The 17,301-nt window shown below is 46.0% G+C and overlaps 1 protein-coding gene across 7 annotated transcripts in view; it reads right to left on the minus strand.

The window, feature by feature from the left end:
- Positions 1-17,301, minus strand: part of EPS8 (EGFR pathway substrate 8, signaling adaptor) — a 1,030,589-nt gene that overhangs the window by 238,617 nt on the left and 774,671 nt on the right. For all 7 annotated transcript variants that reach the window (XM_078674027.1, XM_078674024.1, XM_078674021.1 and 4 more), the window contains 2 exons: positions 15,233-15,416; positions 2,556-2,660 (listed from right to left, as the gene is read on the minus strand). In XM_078674027.1, the coding sequence (XP_078530153.1) occupies positions 2,556-2,660; positions 15,233-15,416 (289 nt within the window). The remainder of the gene's footprint in view (positions 1-2,555; positions 2,661-15,232; positions 15,417-17,301) is intronic.

The following is a 17,301-nucleotide window of genomic DNA, read 5'->3' on the forward strand; positions in this document are numbered from 1 at the left end:
AATAGGCTACTGAACTGCCTGACCGAACTAGCCAACTGGATGCATAGCCATTGTCTCAAACTAAACGCAGACAAATCTGAGATTCTGCTGTTTGGTAGACATACACACCTATGGGATAACAGCTGGTGGCCCACAACTCTGGGCACCGCCCCTATCCCAGCATCAACGGCCAAACATTTAGGTCTGACTCTAGATAATACCGTGAGTATGAAAACCCATGTATCCACAATCTGTGGCAAAGGCTTTGCAATACTCAAGATGCTCCGGCGAGTTTTTCCATGGATCCCCACTGACTGTAGGAAGATACTTGTCTAGTCTTTATTAATGAGTAGGCTGGATTACGGAAATTCCCTGTTAATGGGAATGGCGGACTATCTGTTCACGAAACTACAAGTCGTACAGAACGCTGCAGCAAAGGCAATTTGCAATAAAAGGAAGTACGACCCAGCCAAAAGCTGCCTGCGTGAGCTTCACTGGCTACCAATGAGACAGAGAGCTATCTTCAAGCTAATGTGCATAACACAAAGCATTGCACAATACGGGCCCTCGCATCCTAAAAAATAAAATCAGATTCTATGCTCCAACGAGGAACCTGCGTTCCTGTACAGCTGCTAGAGCAAGCAACACTCGTGTGAAAACAGCTAGGATGGGTGGACGGGCGTTCTCCCACCTGGCGCCAAATAACTGGAACAAGCTGCCGCAGGAACTCAGATTAACAGACTGTTATTTGTCCTTCAGGAAGCAACTAAAAACATTTATTTTTCCAAAATCTGACTAAACACAATCCTCACTCTGTTATCTGTTAACTATTCACTACTGTCAGGATAGCACCGTGATATCCCATTGGGGATGATTGGTTGCGCTCTATAAATACCATAAATACCAAAATATAGGATGTTATCACTCACGTTGTTCATTAGAATACAGTGGGAATCTGTATTACAACACTGGGGAATCAACTTGCAGATCGGGCAGCCAAGTCTTCTCCTGCATCGTCCCTAGATAGTGGAACCACCACCTGCCAGTATACATAAGAGCCTCTTCCACACTCGAAGTTCGTAAGAAGCTGAGGAACAGGCTTTTTGAGTAGCTTCACTACGCTCTAGTTGTGCCTAAATTCACTAAACTTCTGAGAGCCAGGAGGACCTGCCGGGTGAAAATGTGCTCTACAAATCTGCATAACATGATAAACCCTGTACCCCAAGAGGCGATATAACGCAAGTACCTAGATGACTGTGGCAGCCAAGCAATCCAAGGAATACAAAAATGTAACATAGTATACACTTACAATTACTACATATCTGCAAGACTGGTGGATAAATCTATCCTTGACAACTAAAATACAATGGGCAGATATTCCTTCAGTTTAATCACAGAATCCTAATCAGGATTCCACCACATTATCTAGTTTGTTACACTTCTCATCCAAAAAAAGGACAAATAATTTTTTCCCACATACGAAAATGTTTCAAAAGTTGTTCACTACTTCATAAGTCATATTTCTATACCATCCAGTGGGCTTCTTGCAGTTCTAGATACAATTATGTCTGGTACTCTTATGTCAGCCTATGTTTATGTTTTCTCAACAGTGTAGTAACTGCTTCCTCTGTAAAGAAGAACAGCTAACAGATGTGACAGAAAGTCAAACGTGTTAGTTCATACAGGCGCCAGTCTTCGAAGATCTTCCCAGGAGTATGTCTTAAGCACAAGTGTTAGTTGAAAAACTAAGCCTTCTACAGCCACTGCAACAAACCTATGTGTAAATAATAGGTAACGTTTATATATCTAGCACCATAGAATTAGTAATGTAAGAATGATGGAGACACTTGGTTTGCATTATTCATTTTTGCATGGCAAATGCAGCTTGAGACAAACGCAGATTAAGTGATTCTTCAAGAACCCATGATTTATTCTCAAGTGCTGTGCCTAAATCAGGATTAGAGCCAGACCTCCAGTTTAGGAATTTAGCAGCCAAGTCTTACCTTCTTGTCATAAAAATGAAATGGAGGACATGAACAAGTTAACAGTCTTAGCTAAAATCAGGAGAGAACTTACTTCGTAATTACTAAGCATATTTAAAAATATACTGATATTTACTCTATTGGAACAACCTACTGCTATTGGAGACCAAATACCAAAACAACAAAAGTGAAAAAGTAGAATTTGATCAACACAAGAAATATTATGCTTTTCATATATTCCTGTCTCTCAACTGAGTTGCTCTTCTGTAACAGTAGACAGAAACTTAAATGTATTTGGTTAACCATAGCTATTGTGTCACCAATTTTACAGTTTAACAAAGATTGGTTTAGAATGCCATATACTACTTTAAAGTAGCCCAGAGAACGTAATGACATTGACAAAATGAACTTGTCATATAAAGTCAGATCTCTGGTTTCTAAAACCACTGCTTTTCTTCATGCTCAGGATAAAAATGTTTTACAATCAGTGCATAAAGAAAAGGAATAATGAGATGTAATGAGAAAGAACAATGGACAATCATACAAACGGAACAGACACAAATATTAGAAATATATTATTCCTGGTAAACATACCTTTTGTGATGTATCGGGGGAGGACATCCATGTAGAAGATATAGGTGATGGCGTTTGCTGAGCTCTTTCATTTCTCACATTTGGAGTTGAAGAGTAAGGAGCAACCTAAGGAGGTGTAATACAACACAATTAAACAAAGGCCGAAGTTCAGTAAATACTAGACTACTAGATGCAGCTTGTGGCCATCCTGGAGGTATAAAAATTAACATTTCAAGAAAGCTGCCCACCAGTACTGGCTTTGCTATTACTGGGACCGCAGTTTTATTTATTTATTCATTTATGATTTTAGAGAACATAAACATGGCCTAAGAACATCAGAGTGCTTTATAAGAGGATAATATCCAACAGTCATCAGGCTCATTCATTTGCAATAAAATAAACGAAAAGATAAAAATAGACCATGATTTCCAAGTTTCTTAAAAGAGTATGTAAGAGATCATAGAATTCTCCCAAGTGTCTTTTGAAGCGTTCTCTTTTGAAGGTAGCTTGGCATGCCAATGACTGGAGGGTCGAAGGAAGGGAGTTTCAGATTCTCGTTGCACTTCCAGATAATGATTCATTCATTTAACTCTTACTTAAAGGTAGGCGGCTCCATTCGAACGGATTGTGCATTTCTCAAACCCATTTGTGCAGCACAGATTTTCGACTTTCCAGTTAGATAGGTGGGTGGGCGAAGAGAAATGCGAGGCTTTGTGTGTTGTGCAAGCACTTTTAAATTGAACTCTCATCTCAGTTGGAAGCCACTGTAAGGCAAGATGGATGGATTTGGTAAGAATTCTTGTGGCTATGAACTAAAAAAGCCACAACCTGCAGAACTGCTCTAAGCAGAGCTAAATGTACTTTAGCGATGCCAGAGAGGAGCAAGGGCTAGTAGTGTAGTCTGGAGAGACCCAGTTCTAGAACAACTACTTTTAAGTACTGTTTCAGAATGAGCTGTCGGAGCCCCCAGAGGAGCTTTAGTCGGAATGAAACACTTTGACCTTGCACAATTGGACTCTGGAGGATCAAGGGTTCTCTACCCTCTCCTAAAGGTAGGTTCTAATTGCTCAGAGCACTGAGGCAGTAAGAATACTGTTTTTGCTGGATTAAGATTTAGATGAGTTGACATCAACATCTGAATTTTTCTCAGGGTGTTGACAGAAGGAGGAGGTTGTCCACAGAGCAGACTTTCAGGAAGACCTGGTTATCATCAGCAGACAGGACTCGCATAGTGATTCACAATAGAGGTTAAACAGGGCTGATGTGAGGATTGAGCCTTGAGGAACAACTTGTTGCAGGTAGACTTGCTTGGATATAGAACTCCCAAATGTCACTACTTGTAAACAGTTCATCAGATAGGAGGTGAACTACCCTAAACAGCCCTACAGGTGTGCGGCCATGATGTGGATGCAGAAAAGAGTACAAACTGTGAAGGGGTGGCTGTCAGGTGCTGCTTACAGTCAAGACATGTCAAAACAATATGCTGACACTGTCTGTCGGCTGCTCTTCCTAGGGACATATAGGCTTCATTCCCTATTTGTAGCACAAGGTCACCACCATCATTATTGCATAGCCCTGGGGCTGCTGACTTGTCCCCACGCAGCCTGCACAGAGCTAATTGTGCTGTTTATTATGATCTAATGATGTCAGTACAATGAGTACAATACTTCAAGTGAAATGTATGTACTGGGTCTGTGTTTGTTTTTCTGGACAAAAAGTCAAATAAAAAAAAAACGATAGGAGGTTAACTATTCAAGAACTACTCCTTCAAGGCCAACTCTATTTCTTAGGTTGCTGATCAAAGCATGTGACTGCCTGCATCAAAAACAGTTGAGAGGTCAAGCAGTATGTGGAGTAAATCAACAATAATCTGCAGGCATTCCTTCTCAGTGCTGAATTCTGTCAGAAGCCTACCTTACCTACTGTGGAGTTCATAGGAAGCTAATGGCATGAATGTGGGATAACAGCTGGGAGGCTACGCAGCCTTCTATCACCTTACCCAAGGTTTAGGTTTTGGTCAATGCGATATTTTTTTGTTTGTTTTTTTGAAGAGAGGAGAGATTTGGGCAACTTTTAGGTAGCTCAGAAAAACACAATGCCAAAAGAAGACTTTACCAGAGTGAACTAATGGGGATGAGCTGTTCTGCGACATCCTTACTGATAGAACCAGGGATAGCATCAGAAAAGGGGCTGGATAGGTTCTCCTTAGTCATGGTCTTCCTTTCTGAAACTAGGTCAAAAAGGGACCAGAAGTGCTGTGCTTTGTGATTTAAATTATGTTTGGGTATACTGTTTAAATGGAAGGCAGTGATAGGCCTCTATGCTCTTTACTTTTTGTCAAAGAACTACACAAAATCATTGTGCATGTCGACAGGAGTGATTGGTCTAGCCTTAGATGAAGAACGAGTTGTTTCACTGCTTAATCACATCAAAGATAGGTTTATGTCTGTCCTTTGCAACGTCAATAAGGGGCCTGAGTTGACTTGGCTCTGAATATGTGGTCTTAGTAGCTTTTTCTCAAGGTGTCCAGAGTACAAGACTTGGTGGAGAAGGTGTTTTCCTTCTATCTTTCTCAAGCTTTCAAAGGTACTTCCTGTCTCCATAAGGATGCTGTGAGCAACATGGCAGACAAAAGTTTGGGTCTGCTGTGCTTGCCCTTTAGTGGTGTAAATTCTATCAGCGCCTCCATGCTGTAATTAAATATGTCAATGTCCAGAGGCTAGATTTAAATGAGCATTGTTTGTAAGGGGAACAATATTAATATGATTTGTGTCGCTGTCCAGTTCTACAAAACACTGGCAAAGCTTGTGGCGGACAGCTGTGCGGTGGTCAGAAGTTGCGAAGGAGGTAAAAAGAGGCAGGTGGGGGAGGCAGAGTGAAAGTGAAAAACCAAGAGGAGATGTAGGGAAGGAGAAGGTGAGGAGGAGGCAGTAAATGGGAGTAGGTAAAAAGAATAATATGGGGATGCACTGATGGGGAGAGAGAGATAGAGATGGGGTGACAGAGGGTGAAACCTAAAGGCTCCAGGGGTCGAACAAACAAGAAAAGAGAGGACCACCATGGAATCAGGAGCAGGGAATTTAAATATACAATGAAGCTATCCAATCTTAGGTAACGGGCAGACCCAACCCCCATCCTAAGTATATGTTAATTCCTTGGTTGCAACGAACCCTAGGACAGACATAGAAAGTTGTATCAAAACTACAAAATATAGGTACATGTAATTTCTGTAGTTCCGTCTAGGACTCACAAAAGAAGTAATGTGTTACTACCAGAAAGCTGTGTAAAACAATGCAGATATGATCATAAATCAAGAATATGATTAATGTGCCTCATCGCCTACACGCTTGAAAACACACAAACAAACTTTTCTGAAGATGAAAGGAAATGATTTAACAGTCGTCACACTTTATTTAAGAATGGGGATCTGGCAAAGAGCAGTTCCAGGCAGAGTGGATAGTGGCAGAAAACTGAGCAGTGGTATGCGTGTCACAATGCATAGCTACACACAGAGACATACACCACCACACTGACTCAATTAACAGAACTTCAACCAACAATCCTTCACAAGATCCTGAATCTGAAGCTTTAGACTAGAGCAAGAAGAACTGATTTAACCCACAGATTTTTTGGGGGGTTACAAAAGTCAAGGTCTTGTCCAAATATACTCTACTCCCTAGTTGAGCTGTGCAGGTAATTAATCAGAGAAGAGTGACACTTAAAGACCCATAGACACACATCTGTATTTAAGTGGGTCCCCTAACTGAGAAAGTGAAGCAAATAGGGAAGCCATTATTTGACAATCAGACAGTCTTCACGATGTTAAATCTTCTTATGGGGCTCATTTTTCAGGAAATATGGAATACTCCTCTTCCAAATAACAATGGACATATTCCTCTCAAAGGAGTCAAGAACTGATAGAGGAATTTACGAAATGACCCAGTGTGGCCTCAAAAGATTTCTTTAAAATGTAAATACCGTAAGTGCATATCTTGCACATCCCTAGATGGTTATGTAGAATCCAAAAATATTTTTTTAATTTACCTCCTTTCCCAAACTTCCCTCTCATGCACACTTAGAACAAAAAAATCAAACGGGTCTTCTGTTGTTGATGTCTGGGAGTAGTTATCAATATTTTAGGAATGTAATAGTGACTTTATTCATGGTAACTTTTTCATTAAAATGTGATGTGTCTTGGAAATTGTAGTTCAAATGTTAGCATAGACCATCTTGAATAGTGAAACCAAGTTTTAAAACTAGCAAAAAGTAGTAGTAAGGAAGTGAGCAGTTTAACTGTTAGCTCAGTGTGTATGTGTAAATGTGTGTAACCTCCAGATCCCGCAGAAGTAAAAAATAAAAAATTGGAGTACCTTTAACGTTTCTCATTTGTGAAGGTATTTCCAGTGTTAACAAATTAACTGTGCAAGCAAAGTGTAAGATAACAATTTCAATGTATAATTGTATATAACGTTTTATACGGAACCACTGCCAAACTCCAGAAGAGACTCCAGCGGATCCAGAACGCCTCGGCGAGACTCATCCTCGACATCCCCCGACGCAGCCACATCTCCGGACACCTGAGAGATCTGCACTGGCTCCCGGTCAACAAGAGAATCACCTTCCGCCTCCTCACCCACGCACACAAAGCCCTACACGACCAAGGCCCGAGCTACCTCAACAACCGGATCAACTTCTACACTCCCAAGCGCCTCCTCAGATCAACCAACCACGCCCTCGCCGCCGTCCCCCGCATCCGAAGAGCGACAACAGGAGGAAGATCCTTCTCCTACCTGGCCGCCAAGACCTGGAACTCACTTCCCACCAATCTGCGCCTGACCCAAGACCACCTCTCCTTCAGGAAGAAGCTCAAGACCTGGCTGTTCGAGCAGTAGCGGCACCCCCCCCCCCTCCCAGCGCCTTGAGACCCTACGGGTGAGTAGTGCGCTCTACAAATGACCTGATTGATTGATTGATACATCAATATTATATATACACATGCATTTAAAAAAAAATATATCTTTATTGCATTTTATCTTTTCTGCTACATTAGTTGACAAGCATCGATACACAGCGCTGTAACAATAATGTCACTGGTTCCATAACACTAAACATATATAGCTAAACATTACCGTCACAGTATATCAGTGTCATCTACACCTGGGATATAAGGTTGCACTTGCGTTTGTAAGTCGTCTTGGGCTCCCACGGTGTGCACATCTGCTATCTCCAATGGAGGGCCAGTATGAATGTGTTCAGTACGCCTCTCCATGGCAGTAAGAATAATGCACGGGAATATCAATGCATACTGGTGAATATCGTTCACATTTGGATTCGACTCTCGAAGTGCATCACATGCGGTTTCCTAAGCGAGTAGCTCGACATACATGTAAACGTCAAATCCGTTCATTAGATATTTTATATAATAAATCAACCACATCCAATAACAACAAATAATAAATCAATAAAAAAGAGACATCAAATAACCGAGGGTGTACGGATCAAGTGTCTAGTGTGCCATCTGGGTGCAGTCACGGCAAGGCTAGCGTGCGAGTGTAGTGTGTGGGCTGCTACTTCTTCCTTTTATGCTGTTGTGTGATTGTTAAGGTGACACGTGGCAGGAGCTACTTCCGTGTGGTGTTTGTAAGGATTACGAGGTTCACGCTCAGTCCAACTATTTCAGTTGGGGTGGCATATAGAGACAGCAAGTCATCTGTGTCTAGGTAGCTCATTAGGTGTCAGTTCCCGCTTGTTGCGCAGGGGGTGTATGCAGCGCGGCGATAAAGCGTGTGAGAGTTCCGAGCATTTCGTCCCAGGTCTGCGCAATAGGATATTTACGTAACCCTGCCGTTTCTTCCCTGCGTAGGGTAGTACCCTCCGCCCGCACCCAGACCTCAAGGGATTTGACCCAATGTGATACCTCTGGTGGATCCTTGTACTTCCACCTCTTAGTTATAAGTCGTTTTGCTGTTATGAGGCCCAGTTCACGAAATCGGGAGCCTACCTTGTTGGCCTTGGTTCTCCTGTAAAGCCCCAGGATGCAGACCTCCCACGTGGAAGGTACCTCAGTGCTAGTACAGTTGGCGAGCGTATCCAATATCGCGCACCAATAGTGTAAAAGCAGGGGACAGGACCACAGCATATGTAATAGATAAGCACCTAGGAGACGGTACCTTGGACATTCGGAAGTGTTAGTGGTATAGTATTTATTGATTTTGTCCGGTGAAAGATATGCCCTGTGTAATATGTAGGTTTGTATGAGTTTGATTCGCGAATTTCGCTGTATGTTTGTGGCACTAGCCAAAATGCGCTCCCACACTATCAATCCAGGGGCGGCCTCTGTCCTCAGTCCAGTGTGTGCAGAGTCTCTGCAGTGGCTTCAAGAGATGGATGAATAGGGCTTGCACCAGCCAGTGTATCACATGAGATCACTCCCCCATTACGTGCAGGTACTGCAATAGCTGATGTGTCGGCGGCTCGTTGTCCATATCACCCCATGCCAGCGTGAACGTGCGCATAATGGCTGCGTGTAGAAGGAACTGGCCTGCCGGTAATCCATTTTCTGCGGTCAATGTCGTAAAGGGTAGCAAGGCACCGACTGCATATAGTTCTCCAAGTGTCTCCACTCCGCTTCAACCCAGGGCATCAATGTCATGTCCGTTCTTTGGTCTCTGCCTCTGGGCGTCCCGAGAAGTGGCAGTACCGGGGCATATGGGGTTGTGTCTTTTGTGAGATGAAGGCTTCTCCTGAAACACCTGTGTGCTAGTTCAACATGTATTTGCGCCGGGCGAGGAGTTTTCCCTAGCGGGTGAAACAAACCACATATCTAGGCTTGTGTCCAAGCTGTGTTCTCGGTTGCCGTGTCTGCCAGATTCTTGCCGCTTAGCCACTTTGCGACCCACTGTAGTTGTGCAGCTAAGTAATAGAGTTCCAGATGAGGGACTGCTAAGCTGCCACAATCAGGGGGTGAATATAATTTCTGCAGTGCTATCCTGGGCCGCCCGCATTCCATATCAAGCCACGGAGTAACACCTCCAATTCTCTAAAGAGCTTTACTGGGACATATACTGGAAGATTTGCAAAATAATATAAAACCTGGGCAGAACTATCATTTTGGCTAAGGTAACACGGTTCATCACATTGAGAGGTATGGACTTCCAGAAGTGCATCTGTGCCCTTATTGAGGAGATGGCGCGAATCAGATTACCCTCCAGTATATCGGACGGGGACCTGTAAATATATATTCCTAGGTACCTGAACGTAGTCGGATACCAATTTAGTGCAGTACCATTAATGATTATATCGGCTACAGCTACATCTTCACAGACAGAGTAAGCGCCTGACTTTGCCCAGTTTACCCCGAGGCCCGACACCGCCTCAAACCTGCAGAACAACGCGGATATCTCCGGCGGCACAGCATGAAGATCTCGTATATATAATAACAGGTCGTCCTCATATAGGGACACCGTATGCAGTCCATCACTCAAAGGGATGCCCCATTCCGTGCCACCCTCTTGAAGGAGAGCGCCAATGGTTCCATAGCCAGGGAAAAGAGTAACGGAGACAGGGGGCATCCCTGGCTGGTTCCTTGTTTCACCCTGTTCTCGTCTGATAGGAGCTTGCCCGTGCTAGCCCGCACTGTGGGGCGCTGATACAGTAATTGCACCAGCTGTAGATAATCGTCCCCCAACTCGTATTTACGCAAGACCGCTGCAAGGTAAGGCCACTCCGACGAATCAAAAGCCTTCGCCAGGTCCAACACTAGGCTGCCAGATCTGGGCCAGTGTTACGTGGCATACTGTTGAATTCAAAATAGTCTACGAATATTTAGGGAGGTGCTTCTGGTGGGTACAAATCTGTTCTGGTCAGCATGTACCAGAGTTGGCACAAACGGGGCAATGCGTTTGGCCAGGGCTGAGGCAAGAATTTTATAATCCGTATTTAACAGGGCCAATGGACAGTAAGAGCCCAGGAGGTCAGGGTTCCTGCTCGGTTTCAAAAAAGAAACCAACGTTGCCTCGTTTTGTGTGGGGGTGAGTGTTGAGTATTCCAGCGCTGCCGCATATACTCGTAACAGCTCTGGTACAAGCACATCTGAGTATGCCTTATAAAATTCAGCCGGTAGCCCATCCGGACCTGGCGTCCTGCCGTTCGATAGAGAGTAAATACTATCCCTTATTTCCTCCAGCAACAGAGGAGCGCCTACTTCTCCCTGCTGACAGTCCATAAGCTGTGGCAATGTTAGTGTGGACAGGAAATTCTATATGTCTGTATCCATAGCTATCAAATAAGATCTGCCTATTGTGGAGTAGTGTTCCTCAAAAGCGTGGTGTATGTCAGCTTGGTTGTGCACCATGGCTCCTTGTGTATTCTGTATTGCTGTCACAAGTGCGGTAGTCATGTCTTGCCGGATCAGCCACGCCAGCAACCTGCCGGGTTTGTCTCCCATATGATGGGTGCGCACTGAGTGTGCTGCGTAGTTTAAATTACGGAGTTGGTACAGTAAACTAGAATGTTGTTCTCTGAGGTGTTCTAAAGGATCAGTGTTACCTTCCAACGCCTCTCCCTCCCTGCGAAGCAGATCAGTTTAGAGGCACCTCTGCTTCCAGGTCGGGATTGGCGGGCGGGGGCGTTCCCATGACACCTCCAAGACATGCGGATTATGGTCAGAGTGCGTTCTGCCTAAATAATAAACTGTCGACACATGGGGGAGCAGTGCATCCGAGAGCACATAATGGTCCAGCCGCACATGCAGGTCATGAGCCTCCGAGTAATACGAATATACCCTGTTGTGGGGATGACGGTGCCTCCAAGCATCCCTCAAGTGCCATTGTGTAGCCAGTTATTTAAAGCCTTCATGGCATGGTGCGTGCTTGTACCTGAAAGGGGCGGAAAGGATCGGTCTAGTGACGCGTTTAGTACCCAATTATAGTCACCGCCTAGTATCATGTGGATGTCGTGCCATTGCGCAAGAGTGCGTGATACCTTGTCGAGGAATGCAGCCTGTTCTGTATTAGGAGCGTATAGCGATGCAAGTCCAATTTGTCGGCTGTCCAGTGCGCCCCTAACTATTACTCAGCATCTACCAGCGACTGTGTAACTATGAGTGGAACACCCGCCCTCACCCATATTAGTGCACCTCATGCAAATGCTGAATACTCTGAGGCGAACAGATGGCCACACCAGCAACGGTGTAAGCGTTGTATCTCTGATTTGGCCACGTGGGTCTCTTGCAGCAAAGCTATTTGTATATGATGTCGTTCGAGCTACGAATAGACTGGATACCTACGCGACGGTGAATGCATGTCCCTCACATTCCACGTACCAATCTTAAATAATGACATAGTTCCTACAGCGCATCAGATAAACGTGTGCCCATAGCAGCCCAGCAAATCCCAAAAATAACAAGCAGATGTAATGCCAAAAGGGTGAAAATGCAACCAGCAATCGTTCAAACTTCCCATTGGAGAGAACAGTCAAAATAATCTGGGGGAGTGCACTGCAAACTACTCAACGTTAGTGTACAATCTACGTGTCTAGCGTCTCGAGGGCTCCCCATTCACAGGCAGAATATAATATAAATAGGGCAAACTGCATATGTTGACTCAGGATCACTCAGCAGGCGGGTCACATGCGCAGGTATCCATGAAACTGAAACATATATGTTTGAGTCCCACCACCTCCCTCATGAAATTCGACAACAATCCCAGCAGTGAGTAAATAGTGTAGGATCATATCAATTTGCATCCCAGATCTCTGTCTCTCCATCAAGGCACGTCCCCACACTTACACCCCAATACCGCAATCTGTAGTTTATACAAATACAGGAGCTTGCAGTGCTCATGCTATCAGGTCTGCCATCTGCGGGGTGACATCCGGTTGGCCATTCGAGTCCTGTGAATTTTGCAGGCCATATATCTGTTCATCGGCACTAGACAGATCTTGTTGGCTGGAGTTAGATGCCTCCTCAGTTCTCAGTGATCCGCTGATCTCTGCTACTGCCTGTAGGGCGTCTCGTTGCCCGCTGAGGATCAGCTCTGAACGCAGGCCCATCGGCGGCGAAGGTGGCATCCCCATTCTCGTAGATCTGTGCTCCCTCCGCCGACGGCGAAAAGGGCCCTTCAGCTTAGGTAGTGTTGCGGTTGCAGTTTTGCCTCGAGGCCCCGCATTGGTAAAGGTATCCAGCCAGTCTTCCGCCTCCTCTGATGTGTTAAAGAAGTGCGTTTTGTCGCTGGCAACCACACGCAGCCGCGCAGGAACAGTAGGGAATATTTCAAGTCATTTTGCCGCAGACGCTTCTGCGCTGCCATGAACGAAAATCTCTGCGCTGTACCTGGATAGTGTAGTCCGGAAAGAACATTACTTTGTGGTGGTCTATGTGGATATCGTGGAGCTCCCTGGTCTCCCGTAAAATGGTATCTCGATCCCAGTAATTAAGAATCCAAAGGAGCAGGGGCTACGGATTCGGTCCCGTGGGAGGGGCCTCGCAGGGACCCTGTGGGCACACTCTGTGACAAAGTGCGGTGAGAGGGACCCCTCCGGCATTAGATCTTTAAGCCAGGTCTCAAAGTGCAGGGCAGGCTCTTCCATTTTTCCGTTACACCCACTATGCAGACATTATTGTGTCTTGCCCTCCCTTCAGAGTCCTCAGCTTTATCCTCCAGGAACTCCACACGATTTAGCAAGTCTTGTAAATGTTTATCCACTTGCGGTTTGATGTCAGGAAGTGTAGATTTTAAGGCAGTAGTACGTCCGTTAGTAACTGGTGATCTGCATGCAGATGAGTGAGGCCGATGGCTACCTTGTCTATTTTGGATTCCAGCAAGGTGCCGGTTTGGTTGATGGTTTCCTCCAGACGCTCAATTGCAGCGAGTACCGCATCCTGCTTGCTTGTGTTCTGATCTGTTGACCCCTGCTTCGCCATTTTGTCCAACTTGGGTTTGGACGGCGGCGGTATGGCCTGCGCTCCACCCATGCCGGTCGGTGCCCGACATTGGATGCAAATTTTGTTTGCCTAGTCCGGTCTCACACCCAGGAAGAGCCCAGCTTAGCGTCACCAGGATCCGGGGGCCACTGTAGTTCCCTCCTCTGCGCCAAAGGGCCGCAACCAGCAGGCATCCAACGGCTCTCGGCCAAGGCGATGGGGTCTCATTCTCCAACCTTCAAAATCCTCCCCGCAACTCAGTCATCAGCTGGAGCCCTTAGTCACCCAGGTCTCAGCAGGCAATGGTACTACAGTGCGCTTTTAGCAGAAAATCCAGCTAGGCCAGGGTTGGTGGCGCATCCAGCAACGGGCAATGACTAACTCACTCATCAGGGGTCACCCAGGTAGAGCGTGTGGGACCTGTCAGGTGTGGTTTGACTGTGCAGCAATGTGCCTGTACCAGCCGGGCAGCGATCGTCGATATGATGGCATAAAACTTGCTGTTGTGTCAGGTGATTATAGTCCAGGCCTTAAAGTCACGTCCTAGCTCCTGCAAAACGAAGATCCCGGAGGGGTATCAGCTTTGTGAATTCCCAGTAGCCGACATAGCAAAGTAGTAGGACGCCATGACAATATAGCACAGCTCTTTGGGAGGTGAAAACAGGAACACCACCCATCGCGTCAATATGGCGATGTCTACCCAGGTAAGTGCAGGGTGAAAGTGCTCAGCGGGCAAACTCCTGAGGATGGGGCCCCCCTGTCAGTGGGACATGCTGCCGATGCACTGGCAGCCGTGGTGGCCCGGGCATTGCTGCCTCACAACACCCTCTCACCCACGCCGCAGTGGAAATCCTTGCAGATATCCGCAGCCTGCCAGTAGTATCGCAGGGTCCTCGGCTGCAATATGCTCCCACTCTCAGCTTCACATGGGAATGTCAGGAGGCGACCAGCCGCACCCCCGATCCGTCTGCGGGGGGGCCCATCCACCGCATCCGCTCCTTGATGGTAGCAATGGCGAGACCGGCCCAAGCAGCCGTCGTCCCCAGTCCGTCAGCGGGAGGAGCACTCACTCCGGTAGCGCCGGGCGGGTGGCAGTGGCCCGACAGGGCCTGGCTGGGTCTGCCCACTCCGCGTCTCCTCAACCCCCGCAACAGTCAGTCATCAAACCGGACAAGAGCAAGGCACGAGATCACTTGGACGGCACTGCCGGAGCACCAGTCACTCCCGGCCCGCCGTCAGCGGTTTAAGGCCAAGCATGAGGGAGATATTCTCCCACACAGCACACCGGGGGCCAGGGGCCGCCCACAGCAGCTCCACAACCAAGCATGCAGCCCCAACAGGAATCCGGAGACCGCTGCCGTACGGAGCTCCCTTCATAGCAGCTGCGCCATTCCTCGCGGCCCTGTGGGCAGATCCAGACACCGGGCTCGCGTTGCCAAAGTCGTCCACATCAGGGCCATGCAGCGGGCGCTTCCGTTAGTCGGATGTTGCACAGTGGGGCCTGGGTGAGTCCGAATTGCTGTTGCTATACTAGGCTGCCATCTTGTGTGTACTCCGCTTCGTTGGCGCCCTCACTTGCGACTGTAGCTGGAGTTATCAGCCTGTTCAGGGGAGCCTCTCGCAGAGCTCTACCCAAACACTTCTGCCTCCATTGCAGTAGTAGCCACGCCCCCATATATACACTTTTTTTAATTAACAAGATCAACCCAACTTTGTTAATGGTTTTAAAAATACATAATCAATAATGACAGTTGTTTGCGACATGATGGCACCATACCTCTGTTGATAATCTTCTCATTTCTTCTTTTCTGTGCAATTCTGCTGCATTTGCCACAGACTCAGCCAAGTGATTCAGGTCTTGCTCCATTGGAACACCCATGAAGCTCAATAAAGGTGGTTCCCAACCATTTCTGAAGCGCGGTATATAAGGAGGAATGAACTGATCTTTTGGCCAATCCACTCTGTTGACAGACATAAATAAACAAAGTAAATACAATCGACATGCTTGACAGATTTAGAGATAATTATATATCACATATGCACAACATTTGATGTCTGTTGCAAAACTATTATTTCCAATACATGTCATATACTTAGGGGGGACAATAGGGTAAACCTCTTGCTCAAGGCTGGATGGCTTTGTTGTATTTCTCCGCTCTCGATTCTTTATCTTTAGTCCCTATTCTTTTGTCTCGCTCCCCACCCAGGACTATTTTGGCCTCAGTGATGTGACCAGATTAGCTATTTCCTTCAACTCTTGCCCTAATTGAACTCTTTTTCCATACTCAATGGGAGTGCATATGTTTCATTGCTCTCTCCACCACTTCTTTTTTTGTATGGTGTTTAAGATGGCTCAGCAGCTGCATCAAGATGCACATCTGCACATGCATCACATGCACACAGACATCAGTGACCAACTTGGAATGGGTTTTCATTAATAGAAAACATATTCCAAGATTGCTGCCATCCATATGGTAAAAAGAATTTACAAAGCAAATAGTGCAGCCCTTTTAGAGCCCAGATCTATTTACTTTGCCAATGCTAGATATTAACTTTAAATGTGGTGGGTGTCATTCAAACTGAAGAATGACAATTCACATAAAGACAATATATACAAGAGTAAGAATTTATCATTTTGGACCAAAAGTATCTTTAGAAAATTGGCCTATTGTGTAAGATCTCTGCACACCTTCAACTATTAACTTGTTCCCAGAAGCCTCTTTCAGGCTCTGCCTTGAGACTCTGTCAATCATATCAAGGCTCAGTTGCGTGGAGCATTTCTCACATACCTTCAGCTATTGACTGTCTGGGTTTATGATTCAGATTCAAATCCAGCACTTGCATTTAACAGATTGTGGGACTCATTTTCCCACTATCACCTCTCAGTTGGCACCTTTCTCTGTGTCCAGTGTTGTTACTGCCATGCTTCCAGTGTATTGGTGCTCATTCTACTGTGAAGGACACATCAGGGATGCTGGATCCTGATGAACTCATACACCTCCGCTCCTTTGAGTGGACTACAGTGGAAAAAGAGGTGACTCATGCTACTAGTAGACTAAGGGAACCACTGGAAAAGGAAGAATGAGCACACCAACGGGCAGAATGCCACCGCCCCTCCTCTCTTTTGGGGAAGGTATACCTAACCCCAGAGGTTGATGCAAGAATGGCCACCTTCCTAAGCAAATACATGTGTGACCCAAAAAAGGACATTGACTACTCTTGGAGGTCTTGCCAAGAAAAGTTGCTGGATGTTGTTGGCCCCCTTACTAAGATATTGGATACGGCTGAGGAAGACAAGACAGTCTGGATTCCTTATATTTCCTGATATATAGTCAGGCTAAGCACAGCAAGTGATTATTCTTCTGGTTAACACCATTAAAAGGCACAGGGCACTTCTCATAAAGGTTGATCCAAAACTGGGGTATTTGGCCACTTCAGAGGTGGAACCGATTGCCTAAGGGAGTTTGTTCTTGAACCCCCTCGATAAAGAATTTGGGACGTTCGTGGTAAACTTCACCTCACTGGAAAAGGCACAATCCTCTATGTTGCACTTTATGCCCCAAAAGTTTTCCCCGGGGCTGCTCATGGGAGAAGACGTTAGGTCGGTAGCTTCTCTCCCCAAGTGCCAACAAGAGGGTCAAGGCTCTCGTTGAGGACACTGGCAAGACCAAACAAAATTTGGCAGCTTCTTCCCCTCCAGCGGCTTCAACTGCCAGGGAGCCAGATGAGGTTCCAGGGGCAACACCCATGGATCTAACTCACCCCCAACCTCTTGTTTTTTCAGAGCAGGCTTCTCTCCATCTCACAGGAGATAACAAGCCTTCTCAGGAACCAGATGAGCAACTA

This window comes from Lissotriton helveticus, chromosome 1_1 (genome assembly GCF_964261635.1).
Source record: "Lissotriton helveticus chromosome 1_1, aLisHel1.1, whole genome shotgun sequence".
NCBI classification, from domain to species: Eukaryota; Metazoa; Chordata; class Amphibia; order Caudata; family Salamandridae; genus Lissotriton; species Lissotriton helveticus.